The sequence below is a fragment of the Tachyglossus aculeatus genome, chromosome X1, assembly GCF_015852505.1.
Source record: "Tachyglossus aculeatus isolate mTacAcu1 chromosome X1, mTacAcu1.pri, whole genome shotgun sequence".
NCBI classification, from domain to species: domain Eukaryota; kingdom Metazoa; phylum Chordata; class Mammalia; order Monotremata; family Tachyglossidae; genus Tachyglossus; species Tachyglossus aculeatus.
Genome location: NC_052101.1, coordinates 60,351,123 through 60,375,800, shown reverse-complemented (window position 1 = coordinate 60,375,800; position 24,678 = coordinate 60,351,123). Strand labels below are relative to the sequence as shown.

General features: G+C 45.9%; 1 protein-coding gene and 1 pseudogene across 1 annotated transcript; one reads left to right on the top strand and one right to left on the bottom strand.

Moving 5' to 3' along the window:
- The window catches only part of LOC119949861, a 33,393-nt pseudogene extending 14,321 nt beyond the window's left edge, over positions 1 to 19,072 (top strand).
- ALG11 (ALG11 alpha-1,2-mannosyltransferase) lies at positions 18,674 to 23,583 on the bottom strand. Its single transcript, XM_038740797.1, is given in 6 exon segments — positions 18,674 to 20,274; positions 20,277 to 20,369; positions 21,343 to 21,613; positions 21,615 to 22,229; positions 22,231 to 22,285; positions 23,235 to 23,583. Coding segments are annotated over 6 exon segments (1,356 nt in total). The 5' UTR covers positions 23,381 to 23,583; the 3' UTR covers positions 18,674 to 20,098.
- Between the last annotated feature and the right edge of the window lie 1,095 nt (positions 23,584 to 24,678).

The window sequence follows — 24,678 nt, the reverse complement described above, 5'->3', positions numbered from 1 at the left end:
TACAGTGCTCTGCACGAAATATGATTGAATTCTTGCAGCCTCCTAGAAGTGGAGCATGTAGATAGCCAAGTTGAGGCTCGGCTCCATTACACTGCGTGATCCACCTTAACCTCCAGGGATTCTGGATAGTCAAAGTTGGGGCCAGCTGATCATTTGGATGTTGGCCTGATGAAGCTAAGTACGGTCATGGCTTCCAGAGGGCTGTCCCAATATGAGGAGATGGACACGATGCTCATGGACTGAGCTAAGGTGGTAGAAATAGTAATCATAATTGAAATGGTAGCCACGTAGATTCAGATTCATTTTGTCAGTACTGCTTTCCCATTTTGATGCCAGGAGAAACTCAGAAGCAGGTACGTCTCACATGAAATAAAGACCCTTTCCTGTTATGGTAGCAGTGGGGAACTTCAGTAAATCAATGGTATTTGCTGAGCACTTACTGTGTGCCCACCACTGTACCAGGAACTTGGGAATGACTGATCAACTGGAGGTGAGAGAGGGGAGCTATTTTATAGATGACGCAATGGAGTCTGCCTGGCTAGCGATTTCTTATTTGCCAATATTTTAGGAGAATGCTTGCACTGTGGATTGCAGTGTACAACTGTCATCTGACAGAAGAGCAGAGATTGGGAAACCCACCCCACAATGTTTTCTTTTTATTCATTAGATACTAAAAAACAGAGAGTGAAATTCTAAAGGCCGTTTCTTCCAGCACCAAGGATATTGATCCCTGCTGCCAATAGACAGGAGGTGCATCCCAGAAAGGAGTGGGAATCTCCTGGTGGAGCCTGACAACCTGTATCTGTAAGTGTGATAAAGCTCCCCTCAGGGCCCATAGGCCTAAGCAGATGTTCAGGTCCATACTGACCATTCTGCCCAACTCTTGTTCTGGTTGTCTTGAAAAGCTGAGATAAGGCATCAATTAACCAAATATGGCCCTTCATCAAAGGAAACAGAGGCCATCAGTCACCAGTGGACATTATGACCATTATCATGCTCAACTTGACATCTTACAGAAGAGGCCTGATGAGCTGTACTATCAGGTTTGTTCTCACATAGACAGAAGAATGAAGAAATATTATAAACACAAAGAAAGATGGGTCCCACCTCCAGCTCAGTGGTAAGAACCGAAGAATGAAGAACAGTAACACAAGAACGTAAACACAGCAATAACACAACACAAACACAAGGCATCTTAAGTCACACCAGTGGTCCAACGCCCAAGGGTTTGGTCCTCAGAAGAGACATAAAAGATACTCAGTTTTGTTTTTGAATAGTGTTTTTAAGTGCTTACTATGTGCCAGGCCCTGTACTAAGCGCTGGGGTCTTGTCTTATGCTGACGAGTCATCTCTGACCCATAGCGACACCATGGATGCAACTCTCCCAGAATAATAATAATAATGATAACAGCATTTGTTAAGCACTTACTATGTGCAAAGCACTGTTCTAAGTGCTGAGGGAGATACAAGGTGATCAGATTGTCTCACATGAGGCTCACAGTCTTAATCCCCATTTTACAGATGAGGTAAGTGAGGCTCAGAGAAGTTAAGTGACTTACCCAAGGTCACACAGCAGACATGGGGTGGAGCTGGGATTAGAACCCATGACCTCTGACTCCTAAGCCTGTGCTCTTTCCACTGAGCCACGCTGCTTCTCCAGAATGCCCTACCTCCATCTGCAGTCTTCTGGTAGTGTGTCCATAGAGTTTTCTTGGTAAAAATATGGAAGTGGTTTACCATCGCCTCCTTCCACACATGAAACTTGAGTCTCCTCTCTCAACTCTCTCCCATGCCTCTGCTGCCCAGCATGGATGAGTTTTTGACTTGTAGCAGATTGCCTTCCACTCACTAGCCACTGCCCAAGATAGGAATGGAATGGATAGGCCTCTGCTTTCATTAATTCATTCATTCAATCGTATTTATTGAGCACTTACTGTGTGCAGAGCACTGTACTAAGCACTTGGGAAGTACAAGTCGGCACCATATGGAGACGGTCCCTACCCAACAACGGGCTCACAGTCTAGAAGGGGGAGACAGACAACAAAATAAAACATGTAGACAGGTGTCAAAATTGTCAGGACAAATAGAATTAAAGCTATAAGCACATCATTAACAAAATAGTAAATATGTACAAGTAAAATAGAGTAATAAATCTGTACAAATATATATACAGGTGCTGAGGGGAGGGGAAGGAGGTAGGGTTGGGGGGATGGGGAGGAGGAGAGGAAAAAGCGGGCTCAGTTTGGGAAGGCCTCCTGGAGGAGGTGAGCTGTCAGTAGGGCTTTGAAGGGAGGAAGAGAGCTAGCTTGGCGGATGTGTGGAAGGAGGGCATTCCAGGTCTGGGGAAGGACGTGGGCCAGGGGTCAACAGTGGGACAGATGAGAATGAGGTACTCTCCCTCCCATAGTCGAAGCTGGTAGAGTACTGGAAACTCTCCAGGTGCGACCCTGAGAGAGAGAGCGCTGGGGTAAATACAAGCTAATCAGGTTGGACACAGCCCATCTCCCACATGGGATTTACAGTCTTAATCCCCATTCTACAGATGAGGTAACTGAGGCCCAGAGAAGTTTAAGTGACTTGCCCAAGGTCACCCAGCAGACAAGTGGCGGAATCGGGAGTAGAACCCAGGTCCCTCTGACTCCCAGGCCCGGACTCTATCGACTAGGCCACACTGCCTCTCAGTTCTTTCAATTTACTCTATTCTCCCAAAACATGGGATTTATGTTCCTGACAATCCCCATCTTATGGAAAATCTTGAGCTTTAGTAACTGTTCTTCTGACTTCACAACTACATAGAAACTTGAACTGAATTAACATCCTCATCACAATGGAATATCATTTTTCCTGTAGGCCTGCTGATTATCTTCAAAGGAAATTTGAAGCCCATCAGTATAAACTGAAAGTGGAAAAGCAGTTGGTAAGGGAATTACATAATTCACAGAGCTAACTGTTGAGAAGAAAGCCATAAAGGATGTCTCTGAGGGAGAAGGTTGCTCCATACAGGTGAAAAAGAAAGCAGCTTCAGATGCCAAATTTGTGGTGAAAGATCCTGTAGGAAAAAAGACTGACAGAAGTAGTCACAATCTAAGGGAAGGAATTTTGAGATCTTCAGAGGCTGCTGTAATATGAAACAGCCTATAGGAAACTTTTTTTGTCATTGGATTTGTCATAGGCGGACTTTACAAGCATTCTTTGAAGTTCTTAAAGTCATCTGTGTGCGTTATGATCTTTTTTATGAGGTAACTAGGAAAGGAGAGCTTGATTTTTAACCTTTAAAAGAACTCTCTTTTGTTGATGTGTGAGCAGAAGTACAGTGCTCGCCACACAGTAAGCACTCAATAAATATGATTTACTGACTGACCAAATCCAATGTGGCAATGGAAGAAGCATCACACCTTTCTGGGATTTAGGACCTGGGAAGTAGCCACTAACTTTGTTCCAGAGTATTCTGGGAAGGGCAGAGAGATGCAGGTGCCCTATCCCATCTTTGGAGCTGGATGAGGGCCAATCAGAAGTAGAGTCTTAAAGCAGCAGCTCCTCGTCTGGAAGTGCTCTATTTTCAGGTTTCCTGCAAGGGTCAAACCCCTGGGCTGGGTTCTGTGGCAGGGGCCAACTTGCTTGGCCTTTGCCGTGGCTCTGGAACTATGATGGGGCCACTCTTCTCCCCATCAGGCCCCCCTCTGTCCTGTCTCCCTCTCCTCTGGATTCAGGGGAATGAGAGGGAAAGTTGAGCTAATCATAATGGAGAACAGGAAAGCCACCAGGGATAAAACTACAAACAGCAAATGAATAGGTGTTTCAGAAATACCCCAAAAGTCTAAGCAGAAGTCACTCCTGCCCTCCAAAAGCTCACAATGGAAGGGCAAACTAGGAATAAGGAACAATGAAACATCCAAGAGAACCTTGTCACCATTTGAACAGATTGCATAGAGCTGAAGAAGCATGATCCAATGGAAAGAACACGGGCCTGGGAGTCAGAGGACCTGGGTTCTAATCCCTACTTCACCTTCACCTCTTGTCTGTTGGGTGACCTTGGACAAGTCACTTCACTTCTCTGAGTCTGCTACCTCATCTGTAAAATGAGGATTTAGACTGTGAGCCTCATATGGGACATGGTCTGTGTTCAGCTTGATTAGCTTGTATCTACCCCAGTACCTAGTATAGTGCCTGGCACATAGTAAGCACTGAACAAATTCCATTTTTAAAAAAGGCTGAGTAATGATTCTTCCTCCTCTCCCCTCTCTACCCAGTCTGGGAAAAGGAATGATCTCTAATATTCAAACATTTCGGAAGGCAGTACACATACCTTGATCATCCCTGTATGTTCTGAGGGGGCTGGAGCCTGGGCTGTGCCGTGGTCAGAGGCTTTCAGGAGAGGGTTCCCAGACTCAAAGCCCCTAGGCAGCCCTGCTCAGTTGGTTTAGAAATAGTGAGTCTCCACCCCTCACCCCCACCCCCAAGCCTTGTTGCTCAGTGCTGCTAGTTCTGCATGTAAACATTTAAAATGTTGAATTCCTTAATAGGAATACAGGAAACAGTTGGAGATCTGCCAACAGTATCAAAGAGATGTGAAAGAGATTAGCAGGAAAGTTGGAAGAGGATCAGAGATTAAAAAAACAAACCAAAAACCTTTAATCATTTAAAGTTATGAGCCAGATGGGCCAGCTAGTGAAATGAAGGCTTTCCTGGCATGAAATGGGCATAGTAGTAAGAGTATTTGTGAAGTGCTTACTGGATGGACTCGTACTTCCCAAGCGGTTAGTACAGTGCTCTGCACACAGGAAGCGCTCAATAAATATGATTGAATGAATAAATGATGTAGAACCATGTTGTAGGTGCTGGGAGACAATATGCAGGTAGGCACTAGGTCCAGTCCCTGGCCCTCAAGATGGAAAACAGGAAAACAAATACTATTCATTGACTCATTCAATCGTATTTATTGAGTGCTTACTTTGTGCAGAGCACTGTACTAAGCACTTGGAAAGTACAATTCAGCAACAGAGACAATCCCTACCCAACAATGGGCTCTCAGTCTACAAGGGGGGAGACAGACATCAAAACAAGTAAACAGGCATCAATAGCATCAATATAAATAAATAGAATTATATATATATATACATACATCATTAATAAAAATGAATAGAATTGTAAATATGTTCATATATACACAAGTGCTGTGGGGCAGGGAGGAGGATAGAGCAAAAGGAGTGAATCAGGGTGAAGGGGAGGGGAGGAGGAGCAGAGGAAAAGGGGCTTAGTCTGGGAAGGCCTCCTGGAGAAGGTGAGCCTTCAGTAGGACTTTGAAGGGGAGGAAGTGTGATTGGTGAATTTGAGGAGGGAGGGCATTCCAGGCCAGTGGTAGGACATGGGCCAGGCAAGAAAGAGGAACAGTGATTAGGTTAGTGGCAGAGGAGCAGAGTGTGCAGGCTGAGCTGTAGAAGGAGAGAAGGGAAGTGAGGTAGGAGGGGCAAGATGATGGAGAGCTTTGAATCCAATAGTGAGGAGTTTTTGTTTGATACGGAGGGTGATAGTTAACCACAGGAGATTTTTGAATAAGGGGGTAACATGCCCAGAGCGTTTCTGTAGAAAGATAATCTGGACAACAGAGTGAAGTACAGACTGAAGTGGGGAGACTAACTTTCCCTCTGGAGCTATAATGAAATGAAACCAAAATGAAATGTCCTGGGAGGGTGCAAAGTAGCATCTTTATCATTACCATTACCACCTACTTTTCAATAAGAGAACTGGAGGGAGGTGGAGTGGTGCCGCCTGGTGGAAAGAGCAAGTAAGAGTAAGAATGTTGCTATTTGTTTTTTGTTATTTGTCTGTTTGGGTTTTTTTGTCTTTTTTATGGGATTTAAGTGCTTACTATGTGTCAAACACATAGTGTTGGGGGTAGATTAGACTTTAAGCTCGTTGTGGACAGGGAATGTGTCTGTTTATTGTTATATTGGACTCTTCCAAGTGCTTATTACAGTGCTCTGCACACAGTAAACCCTCAATGAATATGATTGAAACTTGATTGAATGAAAAGCAAGGGATTGGGGGTCAAGAGACCTGGGTTCTAATACCAGCTCTGCCTCTGGCTTGCTGCGTGACTTTTTTAAAATGATACTTTTTAAATGATATTAATAATAATAGCAATTATTATTATTATTACTATTATTGTATTTCTTAAGCACTTATTATGTGCCAAGTACTGTTCTAAGCACTGGGGTCTGGCCGGGTACCCATTGGGTCCTAATCCTGGCTCTGCCATTTGTCTGCTGTGTGACCTTGGGCAAGTCACTTCACTTCTCTGGGCCTCAGTTCCTTCATCTGTACAATGGGGATTAAGACTGTGAGCCCTGTGTGGCAAATAACAAATACCATTTAAAAGAAAAAATAAATAAAGGCACAGTCCCTGTTCCACATGGGGCTCACAGTCTAAGTAAGGCAGCAGTCAACTGTATTTATTGAGTGCTTACTGTATTCAGAGCCTTGTATTAAGCTCTTGGGAGAGTATAATAGAATATAACAGACACATTCCTTGCCCACAGCAAGCTAACAGCCCAGAGGGGGAGACGGACTGAGCGCATTGTGGGTAGGGATTGTCTCTCTTTACTGCTGTATTGTACTTTCCAGTGCTTAGTACAGTGCTCTGCACACAGTAAGTGCTCAATAAATATGATTGAATGAATGGATGAAGCATCTCCCAGCTTCTTGCTAGAAGGTCGGGAGCAGGGGGAAGGGACAGAGTGGGTGGAAGTTGGAGGGGAGGAAGCCTCACTGTTTCCAGGACTGCGAGCTGGGAGAAGCTGCGTTAGTCTTAGATCAGCATCCCCTCCAAGCTGTGGGGCTGAACCACGGTCTGCTTACACATCTTTGAGGAATGGTGGTCCCACCCTGAGGTCCCAACCTGATTATCTTGCCTCTACCCCAGGGCTTAATGTAGTGCTTGGCACATACTGAGTGCAAAATAAATTCCATCATTATTATTATTCTTATTATTTGAAGTAATGGTGTTTATTGAGTGCTCTTAGTGCAGCATACTTACTAATGATTTGGGAAGTAGGGCAGAAATACAAGACAATATTCTCCTTCCTGTCTCAGACTGTGAAGCCCATATGAGACAGGGGCGGTGTCCAACTTGCTTATCTTGAATGTACCCCAGTGCTTAGTACAGTTCTTGGCCTTAGTAAGTGCTTAACAAATACCATTATTATCATCATTATTAGTAAAATAAGTCCCTGCCCACAAGGAGATTATGCTGTAGCATCTGGTTGAAGGCACATGTCCTTGTCCAGCTGTTGGCGTATTTCTCATGAAACACTGTGGTGGTGTTGCAGGAAAGCGAAATACTGAACGTGATTCTGACATTCAAGAGAGGCAAGAAACTCAAAGAGGAGCTCAGGAATATGCACACTGACTGGCCAGAAAAACCTTCTGTAGGACTAAGTTGTTCCAAAGCAGGAATTTATTAGGGAAACAGTGAACCCTGCAGCCTGAACCTCGTAAGTGATAGATGGGTCCGAGTAAAATATTACTGCAATCTGGGGACTGTGTTCCCAACCGGACCTCCTCGGGGTGTTGTTACAATGTACTGCCCTCCAAAGCTGTGGGGAGGACAACCTCCTTCCACTCTCTCTCCCATTTTATGGAATAATAATACTTGTGGTACTTATTAAACACTTACTATGTGCCAATCACTGAACCAAGAGCCAGGGTAGACACAAGTTAATCATATCAAACACAGTCCCAGGTCCACATGGGGCTCACAGTCGAGTGTAAGGAGGAGGGAGGACAGGTAATTCTTTCCCATCTTTCAGATGAAGAATCTGAGGCACAGATTTAAGTGATGGGGCCAAGGTCATATAGCAGGGAAGGGGTGGAGCTGGGATTAGAACCCAAGTCCTCCCATCTCCCAATCCTGAGCAGTGGAAACTAGGCTACGCTGCTTCCCACACTGGTTCTAGGGACCTAAATGCTCATTTAGCTCTAGACCGTAAGCCCACTTTGGGCAGGGAACATGTCAGTTGGTCAATCATATTTATTGAGTGTTGACCATGTGCAGAGCACTGTACTAAGCACTGGGGTAGATACAAGCTAATCAGGTTAGACACAGCCCATGTCCCACATGGGGCTCACAGTCTTTATCCCCATTTTACAGATGAGGGTATTGAGGCACAGAGAAGTTAAGTGACTTGCCCAAGATCACACAGCAGACAAATGGTGGAGCCGGGATTAGAACCTAGGTCCTTCTGACTCCCGGGTCTCTGCTGTATTCGCTAGGCCATGCTGCTTCCGTGCTGACCTGATTACCTTGTATCAACTCCAGAGCTTAGAACAGTGCTTGACACATTGTAAGCATTTAACAAATACCATAAGAAAAACAAAACAAAAAACAGTGATAGACAACTATATTGGGAAGCATTGTGTGCCATCTGAAGGTTCCCTGAGGGCATTTCCAAAAATTCGCTCTGGGGACATCTGGGTGGTTCCATTACTTGGGAGTGGGCCCAGGGGGAAGAAAAGGCTCTGGAGAAGCCTGGAAATGCAGAGGCTAAGGGGGAGCTGAGCTCTGCCAGGGCCCCCACACAACCTAACCCAGATGCCTCCCAGTCCAGCAGACATAGAACAATTGAGGGGTTCTGCCCTGCCTGAGCCCCTAGTAAGCCCTTAACAAATAACATTAAAAAGAAAAAAAAAAGTCAGACACATTCCCAGTTCCACATGGGGCTCACAGTCTAAGTAGGGCAGTCAGTCAATTGTATTTATTGAGCGCTTACTGTGTGCAGAGCCTCATATTAAGCTGTTGGGAAAGTACAATAGAGCAATATTCATTCATTCAATCAATCGTATTGAGTGCTTACTGTGTGCAGAGCACTGTACTAAACACTTGGAAAGTACAATTCGGCAACAGAGACAGTCCCTACCCAACAAGGGGCTCATTCATTCAATCATATTTATTGAGCGCTTACTGTGTGCAGAGCACTGTCTTAAGTGCTTGGGAAGTACAATTCAGCAACATATAGAGACGGTCCCTATCCAACAACGGGCTCACAGTCTAGAAGGGGGAGACAGACAACAAAACAAGTAGACAGGTGTCAATATCCTCAAAATAAATAGAATTATAGATATATACACATCATTAATAAAAGAGTAATAAATATGTACAAATATACACAAGTACTGTGGGGAGGGGAAGGGGGTAGGGCAGAGGGAGGGAGTGGGGACAATGGGGAGGGGAGGAAGAGCAGAGGAAAAAGGGGGGGCTAGTCTGAGAAGGCCTCCTGGAGTAGGTGAGCTCAAAGTAGGGCTTTGAAGGGAGGAAGAGAGCTAGTTTGGCAGATGTGTGGAGGGAGAGCATTCCAGGCCAGGGGTAAGATGTGGGCCAGGGGTCGATGGTGGGACAGGCGAGAATGAGGCACAGTGAGGAAGTAAGCAGCAGAGGAGTGGAGTGTGTGGGCTCTCCTATGGGCTCCATGGGCATCACTGATGGTTGGCCATTCTTCTTACCCTCAGTGTAACTCCCCTTCCATTAATGGGTAGCAGTGTGGCCTGGTGGAAAAAGCACAAGCCTGGCAGTCGGAGCACTTGGGTGGTAATCCCAGCTACACCACTTGCCTGTTGCACCATGGTCTAGTGGATAGAGCACGGGCCTGGGAGTCAGAAGGACCTGTGTTCTAATCCTGGCTCGGCCACTTGCCTGCTGTATGACCTTGGGCAAGTCACTTCATAATTGAATGAACTTCTCTGTGCCTCAGTCCCCTCATCTGTAAAGTGAGGATTAAGGCTGTAAATCCCACATGTGACAGAGACGGTGTCCAACATAATAATAATAATGGCATTTGTTAAGCACTTACTATGTGCGAGGCACTGTTCTAAGCTCTGGAGGGGGAGATACAAGGTGATCAGGTTGTCCCACAAGGGGCTCACAGTCTTAATCCCCATTTTACAGATGGGGTAACTGAAGCCCAGAGAAGTTAAGTGACTTGCCCAAATTCACACAGCTAAGTGGTGAAGCCGGGATTAGAACCCGTGACCTCTGGCTCCCAAGCCACTGCTCTTTCCACTGAGCAACGCTGCTTCTCTTGATTACCTAGCATCTGCCTCAGTACTTAGAACAGTACCTGGCACATAGTAAGCGCTGAACAAATGTTATAAAAGAAAGAAAAAGACCTTGTGCAAGTCGCTTTAATTTCTTTGTGCCTCTGTCTCCTTCTTTGTTAAATTGGGATTCAGTACACGGTCTCCCTCCTACTTAGACTGTGAACCTCACGTGGCACAGGGACTATGATCTATCTTGTATCTACCTCAGCACTTAGTACAGTGCCTGGAATATAGTAAGTGTTTAACAAGTACCATAAAAATACAAATTAATGACTTTTTGTCTTGGGTCACAGAGATTTGTCACTCAGATGTTGTTTCTGAGGGAAACAGGAAGCAGTGGGAATTTTGACCTCCCCAGACACTGTTGCGTAGGATAGCCGAGGCACCTGCCCTCATGGACACAAAGGTAAATCCCCAACCAGAGTCATGAGCAGACCCTAGCACTGTTTTGAATGCATTGCCAGATTTGGACAGTTCTCATTTACAGTGGATTCTGCATGGCCATTATCCTTAGACATTATCGGCAGAGGAAGTGAAAGAATGGTTGTAACCTAAGGAGGCGCGCGCGCTCGCATGTGTGTGTGTGTGTGTGTGTGTGTGTGTGTGTGTAGAAAAAACCCCGCCACACTGCTTCTCCATATAAAAATATGGGGAAACAGCATGGCCTAGTGGAAAGAACCAAGGCCTGGTAGTCAGAGGACCTGGGTTCTAATCCTGCATCTGCTACTTGCCTGCTGTGTGACCTTTGGGCAAGTCACTTAACTTCTCAGTGCCTCAATTTCCTCATTTGTAAAATGGGTATTAAATACCTATTCTCCCTCATAGAGTGGGAGTCTCCTGTTGGACAGGGACTTTGTCCAGACTGCCTATACTGTACCTACATCAGCACAGAGTGCAGTACTTGTGGCATATAGTAAATACTTAACAAATACTATAATTATCACTATTATTAAGTAGATATAATGACTCATATAGTGAGAGAGGGAGAGAGAGAGAGTGTGTGTGTGTGTGTGTGTGTGTGTGTGTGTGTGCTGGCTAAAGGAAGAGTTCATGGGAGTAATGCAATTTAGAGTTCTAAGCAAGAGGGAATAAAACAGAGTGGAAAATATATTTTGAAGAGTGTGGCAGTTTGAACAGAGAATTTAAAAAGGCTCATGGGCTGACTGCATTGAGTAGCTTATTCTCCAAGCTTCAGAAGACAGGAAACAATGGAATGAAGATTGTCCAGTGACACTGATGAACATCCTGGAGGCTGCAGATCTGACTAGTCATTCCTTCTCTGCAAACAAAGGACAGTTTGGTAAGGGGTGAATGGCATAAAATGTAGCACCCGCTGCTCCCCTCCACCCCGCCCCCCACACCAAAGAAATTTGACATTGGTCTGTATAGGCCAAAGGGCTTAACGATATATGTGAAGCAGAGTGGCAAATAGACTTCCAGCATTTCCCAAAGGATATTTGCTCGGCTGGGTTCTGATATTATAGTCTTCCCATCCAGTCATAGAGACTTCAGGACCAAGAACCTGTGTGAAGCAGCAGTCATGGTAGTAATAGTATTTATTAAGCGCTTACTGCATGCAGACTACTGGGTAAGAGTATACAAGTAGGAATTAGTAACAGACCCTGGTGGCCCTTTCATTCATTCATTCAATTGTATTTATTGAGTGCTTTCTGTGTGCAGAGCACTGTACTAAGTGCTTGGAAAATATAATTAGGCAACAGATAGAGACAATCCCTACCCAACAACAGGGAGGAGACAGACAACAAAACAAAACAAGTAGACAGGCATCAATAGCATCAATATAAATATAATTATAGATATATACACATTATTAATAAAATAAATAGAATAATGATAATAATAATAATGGCATTTATTAAGCATTTACTATGTGCAAAGCACAGCTCTAAGCTCTGGGGAGGTGACAAGATGATCAGGTTGTCCCATGGGGGGCTCAGTTTTAATCCCCATTTTACAGATGAGGTAACTGAGGTACAGAGGTTAAGTAACTTACCCAAAGTCACACAGCTGACAATTGGCGGAGCTGGGGTTTAAACCCATGACCTCTGACTGCAAAGCCCGTGCTCTTTCCACTGAGCCACGCATATGTATATATATACACAAGTGCTGTGGGGCAGGGAGGGGGGTAGAACAGAGGGAAGGAGTAGGGGCGATGGGGAGGAGGAGTCAAGGAAAAGGGTGGCTCAGTCTGGGAAGGCCTCCTGGAATAGGTGAGCTTTCATTAGGTCTTTGAAGGGGGGAAGAGAGCTAGTTTGGCAGATGTGAAGAGAGAGGGCATTCCAGGCCAGAGGTAGAACGTGGGCAAGGGGTTGATGGTGGGACAGGTGAGAACGAGGCACAGTGAGGAGGTTAGCAGCAGAGGAGTGGAGGGTGTGGGCTGGGCTGTAGAAGGAGAGAAGGGAGGTGAGGTAGGAGGGGGAAAGGGGATGGAGAACTTTGAAGCCAATAGTGAGGAGTTTTTGCTAGATATGAAGGTTGATAGGCAATCCCTGGAGATTTTTGAGGAGGGCGGTGGCATTCCCAGAACATTTTTGTAGAAAGATAATCTGGGCAGCAGAGTGAAGTATAGACTGAAATGGGGAGAGACAAGAGGTTGGGAGATCAGAAAGGATGCTGATGCAGTAATCTAGTTGGGATATGATGAGTGATTGTACTAATGAGGTAGCAGTTTGGATGGAGAGGAAAGGGCAGAGCTTGGCGATGTTGTGAGGGTGAGACTGGCAGGTTTTGATGACAAATTGGATAGGTGGGGTGAATGAGAAAGTGGAGTTAAGGATGGCACCAAGGTTGTGGGCTTGTGAGACAGGAAGGATGGTAGTGCCATCCACAGTGACGGGAAAATCAGGAAGAGGACAGGGTTTGAGCCCCTTGAGGGGCTCAGCAGGAATTGATTTCAGTGCTGGTGCCTGCACAGTGCCCACTTACAGTCTCTGGTCCCTGCCTGTCGTGTTCCTGCTAGGTGGTATTTGTTAAGCACTTTCTACGTGCCAGTCACTGTGCTAAGCGCTGGGGTGTGTACAAGAAAGTTGGGTTGGACATAGTCCCTGTCCCACAAGGGGCTCACAGTCTCAATCCTCATTTTACAGATGAGGGAACTGAGGTACAGAGAAGTGAAGTGACTTGCCAGCAGAGCAGCAGGTGCAGTGAGTGATGAGCCAGGCCTGGGGGTCCCAAACAGGGCAACATGCGTGCAAATTTTTCTCCATTGAAAATGCATGTAAAATGACAGCAGAACAGTGCCAATGCTGTGACAAAATGCCACAGGCCAGCGGGGTAGCTGCTGTGCAAGGTAGCCAGCTCTTTTCAGGATTCCTGCTGGTGCTGTCTAGCCCATGAAACACCTGTGGTTCTTTGGTAAGAAAGCTTCACCACCAAAGGTGTAGCCCAATAGGTACAAACCTACTTCTGGCTGTCTCACCTTTTTAATCAATCGATCAATAGTATTTATTGAACACTTTCTCTGGGCAGAGTACTGCACTAAGCACTTGGGAGAGTACCATAGTAGACATCAGTCAGTCAATCGTATTTATTGAGCGCTTACTGTGTGCAGAGCACTGTCTGAAGTACTTGGGAGAGTACAGTACAACAACATAACAGACACATTCCCTGCCCACAATGAGTTTACAGTCTAGAGGGGGACATGATCCCTGCCCTAGATATCAGAACCTAGCAGGGGAGGCACCACACTGAGGTGTGGGCTGGACTTTGAGCGAGACCCTTCCCCTAATGTCCTCATTAGTATGAACTGCCAGGCCTCCAGAAGCAGTTTGGTCTAGTGGGTAGAGTGCAGGCCTTGAAGTCAGAAGGACCTGGGTTTTAATACCAGCTGCTGTATGTCCTTGGGCAAGTCACTTAACTTCTCTGTACCTCAGTTCCCTCATCTGTAAAATGGGAATTGAGACGGTGAGCCCCATGTGGGACAGGGACTGTGTCCAACCTTATTAGCTCTGGGACATAATAAGTGTTTATCAAATACCATTTAAATAAAAAAAGTGAATGGACAATTGCCTTCTTTTAAATGGTAATAATAATAATTTTGGTATTTGTTAAGCGCTTACAATATGCCAAGCACTGTTCTAAGCTCTGGGGGAGATACAAGGTAATCAGGTTGCCCCACATGGGGCTCACAGTCTTCATCCCGTTTTCCAGATGAGGTAACTGAGGCACAGAAAAATTAAGTGACTTGTCCAAAGTCATACAGCTGATAAGTGGCAGAGGCAGGATTAGAACCCATGACCTCTGACTCCCAAGCCCACATTCTTTCCACTGAGCCATGCTGCTTCTCTAATGATAGATGATAGATGTTAAAGAGACCAAGCAGGGTCATTGGTATCATCAATTAATACCCATTTCAGAGATGGGAACACAGTGGCATTGGATTTCAGTTCCCGATCTCAGAGTAACCCAGTGGATGATAAAAATCCACCCCACTTCACCATTTTTATTCCAGAATTCTTGGCCATGGTGGGTCTAGTGTCACAATTCAGCCACTCTGGTTTGTTTAGCAGAGCAATTCTGGGAACCCCTTTTTAGAGCTCTTTCTCAAGATTCTTGGGGAGTCTTCCACAATTCTGAGCTCTGCAGGGTATAGCTTGCTTACATGAAGCAGTTCCAGAGATGATGTCAGTCTGGGACATATACTCCTTTAAGGGATTGCCACATCCAGGCTAAGATTAAAGTTGGGTCAACAGTTTGAGTGATGCCGTTAAGCATTTAAAATGACCCACGTTAAAAAATAAATCTGGATTGAAATTAGATGGAATCTTTGTGGGTGAAAATTGGAAGCTGACAGGCCCAGGATAAATAGTCCACCCTCTGATCCCATCCTCAGGAGAGAACAGAACCAATGTACCACTGAAATTACTGGAGACTGGGTACCACATGCTGATTCTCTTGGCATTATGTTGTTAAAATACACCTCTCTGGACAGAAGTGGAGCTAATATTGGCACTTACAGGTAGATCTTTTAACTCTGTGACTTTTATTTTAATGTGTCTCCCCCATGGGAGTGTGAGATCTTCCAGGGCAGGAATCAGGCCTGCCAACTCCTGCATTTGTTCTCTCCTGAGTGCTTAATACAATGCAAAACATATAGTAATATGATTCGTTATGGGCAGGGAACATGTCTATGAATTATGTTATACTGTTATAACAAGTATAACCTTGTTATACCAAGGGCTTAGTACACAGTAAGCGTTCAATAAATACCATCGATCCTTCGCGGGCTCCTCCTCCCATCCCCTTACTGTAGGGGTTCCTCAAGGGTCAGTTCTTGGTCCCCTTCTGTTCTCTAGCTTTACTCATTCCCTTGGGGAACTCATTCACTCCCACAGCTTCAACTATCATCTCTGCACTGATGACACCCAAATCTACATCTCCACCCCTGTTCTCTCTCCCCCCCTCCAGACTCATATCTCCTCCTGCCTTCAGGACATCTCCATCTGGATGTCTGCCTGCCATCTAAAACTCAACATGTCCAAGACTGAGCTCCTTCTCTTCCCTCCCGAACCTTGTCCTCTCCCTGACTTTCCCGTCACTATAGACGGCATTACCATCCTTCCCATCTCACAAGCCCACAACCTTGGTATCATCTTTGACTCTGCTCTTTCATTCACCCCACACATCCAATCTGTCACCAAAACCTGCCGGCTTCACCTCCACAACATCGCCAAGATCCACCGTTTCCTCTCCATCCAAACTGCTACCTTACTGGTTCAATCTCTCATCCTATTCCGAATGGATTACTGTATCAGCCTCCTTTCTGATCGCCCATCCTCCTGTCTCTCCCTGCTTCAGTCTATACTTCACTCTGCTGCCCAGATTATCTTTGTACAGAAACACTCTGGGCATGTCACTCCCCTCCTAAATAATCCCCAGTGGTTGCCTGTCAACCTTCGAATCAAGCAAAAACTCCTCACTCTCGGCTTCAAGGCTCTCCATCACCTCACCCCCTCCTACCTCACCTCCCTTCTCTCATTCTACAGCCCAGCCCGCACACTCCACTCCTCTGCCACTAACCTCCTCACTGTGCCTTATTCTTGCCTGTCCCGCCGTCGACCCCTGGCCCACGTCCTTCCTCTGGCCTGGAATGCCCTCCCTCCGCACATCTGCCAAACTAACTCTCTTCCTCCCTTTAAAGCCCAACTGAGAGCTCACCTCCTCCAGGAGGCCTTCCCAGATTGAGCCCCCCTTTCCTCCCCCTCCTCTTTCCCTGCTCCCACCCTCTGCCCTACCCCCTTCCCCTCCCCACAACACTTGCATATATTTCTACATATTCATTACTCTGTTTTATTTATACATGCTTACTATATTTTATTAATAATGTGCATATAGCTATAATTCTATTTATTCTGATAGTTTTGACTCCTGTTAACTTGTTTTGTTGCCTGTCTCCCCCTTCTAGACTGTGAGCCTGTTGTTGGGTAGGGACCGTCTCTATATGCTGCCGATTTGTACTTCCCAAGCCCTTAGTACAGTGCTCTGCACACAGTAAGCGCTCAATAAATACGATTGAATGAATGAATGATTGATTGAGAATATTCCTGGGTCCTGATGCATGGTGGCCAGCAGGTGGCGCTGGCAATCCACTGTACTCATTCATTCATTCAATCAATCATACTCGTTTCACTCCCTCCAGAAAGCTACCCGACTAGGGAGTTTATCTGCTGCTTCATTCTGCTGCTTCCTACAATAACCTGAAAGTGTCCCTGGGGTCATAGTTCTGAAGCTACTCTAGGCAGCTGGAATATAAACGTGTGTTTGATCCAACCTTTGTGGGCCTGGGGAAGCTGCACTGGTATTCTTTCATGCTCACACCCTCTTCTTAGGGCCGTTTTATTCGTCCACCCAAGCCAGAGGCAAGAAATTTGCTTACTTGTTTTAAAGGAGATGCAGGGTACCATTTGATCCAGCTGGGGAAATCTAGGGAATCCTATTTGAACGCAAGACAAAAAATGTTTTGAAAAAGAGGAGACATTAAGACTCTGACGTCCTGAAGAAGTCAAGTGGAAGGCAGAAGCCACCACTGATGTATGTAAAGGTGAAAGTCAACTTGTGCCCAGATCTGATGATGATGACACGTAAGTCAATCTCAAAATGAAAGACTGGATGGAAAAAGCCATTTAACCACATAAATGCTTCCAACCAGCGCAGAACTAGAGATTTTTTTAGCCAGACGTTTGTTCGGGTGCTTCAAATGCCCGAGAGGAATAAATATGAGAGAACCCTTCAAATCTAATTTGCAGCTTAATTGGTAGTTTCTTTCAAACCATCTAACTACTGTTTTGCAAATGCTGCCATAATTGGGCCTTTGTCATTGAGTAAGTTATTGGATAATGAGAAGGGACTGAGTTCCAATTTGTGGCTTGTTTGTTCCTGGACCATATAAGAAAGGCAGTGATCAGTGGTGGAGTCGCTGATTTCCGATCCACCAATTTTGGCTATAGAATTCATGTGATGCCATTTTATGTTCAGATCATGTAGTTTTATGCTGTTATTTGTCCCATGTAAAATGAAAACTCCATATAATGTATCAGATTTACCTAGAGCAGAGACTCTGAGGAACATGTTGGAGGTAAGTTGTGTGACCCCCGGCAAGTTCTGTACCACAGTTACTTCATTTGTAAAATGGGAATTAAGACTGTGAGTCACATGTGGAACATGAACTGTGTCCAACCTTGTATCTACTCCAGCGCTTAGAACAGTGCTTGGCAGATAGTAAGTGCTTAACAAATACCATAAAAGACAAAAACAAAATCTCTAGCCTCTAAGGAACCGCATGATACATTTATATTATCATCTCTATTAGCACCATTATCACCCTCCTATATTAGTTTACCAAACGGTACCCTCCAAACAGGACCCTGGGGTCCTGGCCATAGGAATTATATAAAATCTACAGGAATCATGGAGTCTGGCTCCATATAATAATAATAATAATAATTATGATACTTTCTAAGTGCTTACTATGTGCCAAGCACTGTTCTAAGCACTGGGGTAGATTCAAGATAGGTTGGACACAGTCCCTATCCCACATAGAGCTCACATGCTCAATCCCCATTTTACAGATGAGGTAACTGAGGCCCAGAGAAGTGAAGTGACTTGCCCAAGGTCCCACAGCAGACGTGATGGAGCCGGGATTAGAACCTACGACCTTCTGACTCCCAGGCCCGGGCTCTAGCCATTAAGCTACGCTGCTTCTGTCACTGGATCCATGTTCAGACCTTGGTGCTTGCTTTTGTGAGTGGGTATTTTGCATAGGTCAAGTCCATTCTAGCTGAAGTTGGGACCCGCCTCACAAGTCCTCACTATTGTGAAAAATAGGAAGCATTACCTAAAATCTGCTATGGTGGATTAGTGTAATTTAAACAGTGCCTGAATTGAAATGCTGGTGTTTAAATAGCATCCATTAGATTGCGATTAAGTCCCCATCAAATTGCTGCCGCTTCTTTAACTGGACATTTCAAGTGGGGCACAAACCCAAACCGGGCAACTTCCCTTCCCAACAGCTGACGGTCTTGCTTCCCTGCACTGGCACACATAAACAGCCTGAGCCCAGGAACACTGGCATGATGAATTATTTATTGCACTTTTAAAACCTAGCCCTACGCCCCAGAAAAACAGTTACATAACTAAGCATGCATAATTAAGATATTCTGAAAAGACCAGCCATAGCATCACAACATTATCTTTTGGGATGTGTCCATCTAAAATGATGGGTGGTTTTAGTGGTCCCTGGAGAGTAAGAAAGCTTTAGCCCTGGAAGGGTGGGAGGTGGCCTAGGTGGGGCACCTTCTCAGAAAGCACCCTCCTTCTGTTTCCAGGAAACCTGGAGCTTGGAAGTCTTACAGGAGAACTGGAATATTTTAACTCTGCTGAAGGTTCAGATGAAATGGAGTGGAGTAACCTTAGAAATGACAGTCCAAACAGATCCTTTTGTGGGCTAACATCGACAGCTTGAAGTGCTCTCAGGACAGTGGGGGTGGGAGCTGCACATGAAAGCTGTTAGCTCATAGCTCGACACCATGAGATAGCTTTTGGAGAAACAGATTATTACAAGAACTTTGAGAACTGACACTGGTGCCTGTGGGGAACAGCAGGGCCACGTAAACAAGGAACTGAGAGGAGAGCTGTGGCCAAAAGGCTGGTCTCTGTTATCACAGCCTTGTACAGGCAAGAGTTACTTGTTATCGGCCCTACGGCCTTGCATAGACGGGTGTTATTTGTTACTGGTCTTGAAGGTTACGGAATTGCTGTGTTAGTTATAAACACAGGAACATGGAAAAATACAGAATGTGACTGAAAGATATAAAAGTCTTGCTGCTTAACCCAATAAACGATTTTGTGCTTACCCTAGCCGGAGTCCGTGCCTTCATACACCACAGGTGCACACCTCATTATTATACAAACATAACTGCTGCCAGTTTCATTGTTACTTAAAGAATAAGCCCTTCAAGACAGTTTGTTGTACTTCAACAGTAAAGGTAGGATGGGGTAGTCTCAAACACTGAAAAGGATGTAGAATTTAAATATGAATGATTTTTCCAGAAACGAGCTTAAAGTCAATTCCGGATGGGCACCGGTCAAATAAGAGACATGCAAACCCTTCCCTTCATTCTCTTAAAAAGAAAAATTAAATTCATTCTTCAGTCATTCATTCTGATTCATTCTTAGCACACCTGAACACTCGTCACTTTCAAAATATGTACCCTTACAGACTAGTGTCAGTCTCAGCTGCGGTTTTGCAAAGCAGCTGTAAAATTCCAAACACCAAGTTAGAAAACTTAGGCTTATTTGATAGAGAACACAATAGGTTTTCATGCAGTGATTCTTCCTTTTCTGTTCATCAAAATGAATATGCTTGCCAATGTCCACAGAGAGAAAGGGTGACTTTACCAAGGAAATCCCTGTTTAGAAAAATATTTACAGGTGAAGGTATCTGACCATGATCTAAAAAATACTATTAACTTGTTGAGACCCACGGCATTCACTTAAATAACGGCTCCACAGCTAAGAGGAAAGTCACTTCAAATTCCTGATCAGAGAATCTGCTCACGGACTGGCGGGCATTTCTTCTGATCCACAGCCTCTTTTCTGAGGACAGGGAAAGGATATGGGTGATTGTCTTGGCATAGCTCTCCTCGCTTTCCACCAGAAATCCATGACGTTTCCTTCATGAGGCACTATGATGCCCAGCTTTGGGCCGCCCGAATTGTGGGCCAGGATGACTGTTCCAGCCTCCATACATTTCACAACCCCTGGAGGGAAAAGAACCCAGAGAGTCTTCAACAAAGGCATACTTTAAGCCCCACAATGGGCTAAATTTAGCCCTCCCAGTTAAAAACACACCCCAAAATGACATTTTGAAAACATCAATCAGGTCATTTGCCTGATTAAAGGAGTACAATTAGGGGCAAATAAGGTGAGGAACCACTGGGAAACCAACTTCATGGTGGAACGCTCCCTGGTTGGTAGCAGAAGATTCAGTAGATCGTGAACTGGGTCAACCATGGGCTGTCCTGCTGAAGGGATGTGCTTGTTTAGCCTTGAATAGCCAACAAGGATCCCTGTGAGAGGGAGGCAGGCGAGAAGGCGGTAGGGGTGGGCTGGGCTCCCTCAGGGGAATCAAGATGCAGTGTAGCTGCCCCAGTTCTCCCTGCTGTCTTGGGATGACCACTCCTGAGCCTACCATCCCTCTGCCAGTCTCCCGTGAGCAGGGAGCGGGGGGTGACCCGGGACTATTTTGGGTTGCCAAAGTGGCAACCAGAACCCAGACATGGCTGCAGTGGCCCAGCGGTAGCTAAGGAAGTGAATTCTTCACTCATGAATTGGTGTGGCCCGCTGAGGGCATAGGCCAGCGTAGGCTCCCCTGTCCCCCTCCCCAGAGTGACTAGGAGGCCCCCTTTCGGCTCCCAGGACAAGGGTTGCTAGGCCCTTGCTCGGAGCATAAGGGGGGCCACAAAAATAGACATCAAGTAGACCGTCCTTAGGAAAACGGCTACCGAGACCAACCAAATGCAGATCAGCCACCGAGAGCAAGAGGGGCAATGGTGATATGAGTGAAATAATGACAAGCGTGGGAACAAGCTGCCTGCCAAATGACGATGGGCACAAGAGAACATCTTTAGGCAATAGGGGACAACTGAAATCTCAAAACCTGGGATGGAACAAAAGACCTGCTCTGACCACTTGCCACATGACCCAGTGCCAGGGGAGGGGAGAGACACTCACCAATCCCAAAGTGCTCATTCCACATGGTGTGGAGTCCGATCGTTGCCTCCACCAGGTACCGCTTGAGCTCCTCAAATGGGACGTTGATTCTGAACTCCACACTTTCCCCAATGCCCAGGTCTCGGCAGAGCTTCCGGAGCCGGCTGACCCACTGCTCATCCTCTTGGTTTTGGCACCCACCAATCAGGACCAGCTTAAGCAAAGGGAGAACGTTGGCTGCCTCCTTTCCCAGCAGTCTGGCGAAGGCTCAGATCTGCAGAGGGTGTTTTTTTTTCCGGCCAGAACTGCCCAACGGAGACCAGCAGGTCCCCCGGGGCTGCCGCCAGGTTATTCTGGTGCAACGGGATGTCCAGGAAAGCCTGCACATCGCAGGGTGGGTAGACAATGCATGTGCATGGGCTGGCTTTCCAGAGAGCCAGAATGTGGCTTAGAGTCCAAGAGGAGTTGACCATCACCATGTCTGCAGGGGCACCCACCAGCCCATAGGCCAGGGTGGACACGTAGTAGTAGAGGAGCTTGACTTTGCTGAGGATGGGGTTCTTGGTGATGAAGCTGGCGTTGTCGAAGGTGGCTGTCTGCTCCCTGACCATGGTCAGCATGTCTGTGCTGATGGTGGGGTAGTGGATGTAGCAGCCGATCCTACAGCTGCCCAGGTACTTGAAGAGCGGGCGCATGAAGGCGTAGCCCATGGAGTCGATGTACACATCGGGGATGAAGGCCACGAGGGCTTCCCAGCCCAGGAAGACAGACCCCAGGCTCTGGCCCAGCAGGGTGAAATGAGGGTACAGGGAGGCCTCCACCAGGTAATGCTTCCACAGGAACACAAACTTGACCGGCAGGGCTAATCTCACGCTGAATCTCCTGAGAGCACCTTCCACAATCATGACCTTCCCCGGTCATGTCATCATCCCACGTATAAACGACGTAAAGGGCTTCAGGATACCTTGAGGGGGTGGCAGGGTGAGATGGGGATATGGGTCATTTTTAAAGAATACCGCTGGTCCACTACAGAATCCTTTTTTTTATGGCATTTGTTAAGCGCTTACTATGTGCCAGGCACTGTTCTCAGCACTGGGGGAAATACAAGCTAATCAGGTGGGATACAGTCCATGTCCCACATGGAGCTCACCGTCTTCACCCCCATTTTACAGAGGTGGAAACTGAGGCACAGAGAAGTAAAGTAACCTGCCCAAGGTCACACGCCAGCAGGGTGGCTAACGTCTATGCTGCTGTGATGGGCCTTTACTGAGTCGGATAATTTGCGGATAGGTTTGGTTCCAAAGCAGCTTATGATATGGGGTCGATGTATTCATTTTTAAGAAATCAAAGAAGCATTCATTTTATGTTTAAAAGTCCTTAACCAGTAAGGGGAATAAGCTACCAGAGGTGGACTGTGAAAGGGATTTAAAGGAACAGTAAACATTTCATGGGAAAGATTATCTTTCTTTGAACACTTTGCTGCATATCTTGTACTTGGTGCCCTTAGGTGAGCAACACGAGCCTTCGGAAGACACTACCCATTGCGTACCCTTCAGTGGGGTCTAGCTGTCCAAGAGGGAGGGGCTGGCCTGGCTAGCAGGCTCCTTTCCAAAAATTCACAGAACAGTCACCCTGTTGAAGACATGCATCATGATAAAGAAACTACTTTTTCTTACACAGACTAGCTTTAACTTATTCACATTCAACAGGAGACCAGGAAGCAAAAGAAGACACTATGCAAGGAAGACAACTATTCTAAAGGAGGAGAGAGAGAGAACCCGGGGTTGAGGTGAAAATTCTAAGGACAGAGCAGGGGTCCCACAGTGAGCTGGGTTCAGAAGGGGAATTTCAGATAAAAAAGAACAAAACATCAAAGAGAAACTTTGTTTATCACTAGAAAGATGCACACCTACTTTTTCTGCAGGGCTCTTAAGGCACACCATAAGACTCTCTCCCCTCCACCGCCAGCATTGCAGTATGGATGAAAACAGGCAACCACAATCTGACTTTTCCCATTCCTTCCTGTGGCCAACACCTTTTTTCTTTTTTTTGCAGCCATAGTCTAATTCCAAACAGGACAATAAAGCTCCACTTACAATCAGCCCCGGGAAAAACAATAAACACAAAAATCTGAAACGGAAGAAGAGCAAGAGGTAAAATTTAACTGGTTTGCTTTTTTTAAATATGGTGTGGGAAAATAGAACAGCAAGTCATTCCCCCCGCACCCCCCAACCAAAATACAGAGTGCGAGCTATTGAGTAGAGAGGAGAATGAAAGCCAGAGCTCCTGGACTGTCCTCCCAGTTCTTCCTTTCAAGCACTTAGTACAGTACTCTACATGTGGGAAGTGGTCAAAAAGATACCACTGATTTGATTCGTTCTACTCTGTAACCTTGTGCCAGGCATCTCCACACCATACCTCTAAGGCAGGAGAAACTGATCTTTCAAGGGTCACTTGCTGGTTTGGTACTTCCCAAGCACTTAGTACAGTGCACTGTATCACCCAGTTGGCAATCAATGGATGCAAAATGCCGATTCTTTCCCCCTTGCCCACTCAGAGCACAATACTCACTGGAGCTTACGCCAAAGGAGCAAAGCGGCAGGAACTGCTGCTTATGGTGCACCGAACAGAGGCTCAGTTCAGGTAAAGGTGAAGAGAAGATTGGCCATTGTTCATTAGGGAGAAAGGAGGACATTCAGATGGAAAGAAACTGACCTGAGCCTAGGAAAGGAAAAGCAATCATTTAATGTATCTGGCAAGTGGTGAGCAGAAAGTGTTACCAGGAAAGATATCAAATGCAACCCTGGGGACCAAAGCTAGAGTCACTGAGAGAGGAAGGCAGTGGAGAAAAGGCCCAAAAAGAATCAGGTTCCTCTTTGGTTGAATTGTAAGCTAAAAGTTGAACTGTAAATGAAAACAATACAATATATGCAGCCTTCGACCACAAATTAGAACACACCATTCCCTCCCTTAAAAAATGTCCAGTGGCTAACCACTTCTTCTTGTACAAAATAGAAACTCCTAAGCTTTGTTTCAAGGCTCAGTCAGCTGACTGGCTTCCTCTCAGTCAGCTCTTCTCCCATTCCATTCTGTGCTGTTCATTCCCCGTCCCCCAGCCCCTCCCTGACAAATGCCATGTACCAAGAGCACATGCCACACAACTGTCTCCAAGCCTTTATTCTGCTTCCCTTCCCCAATGCCTAACCCCTGAAATTCCATTCCCCCACCTTCACCAAAAACACATCTCTCCATACTGTACTCTCCCAAGAGCTTAGTACAGTGTTCTGCACACAGTAAATGCTCAATAAATACGATTGACTGACTGACTCTCCTTCAAAACCCTCCAAAAAAGTCACC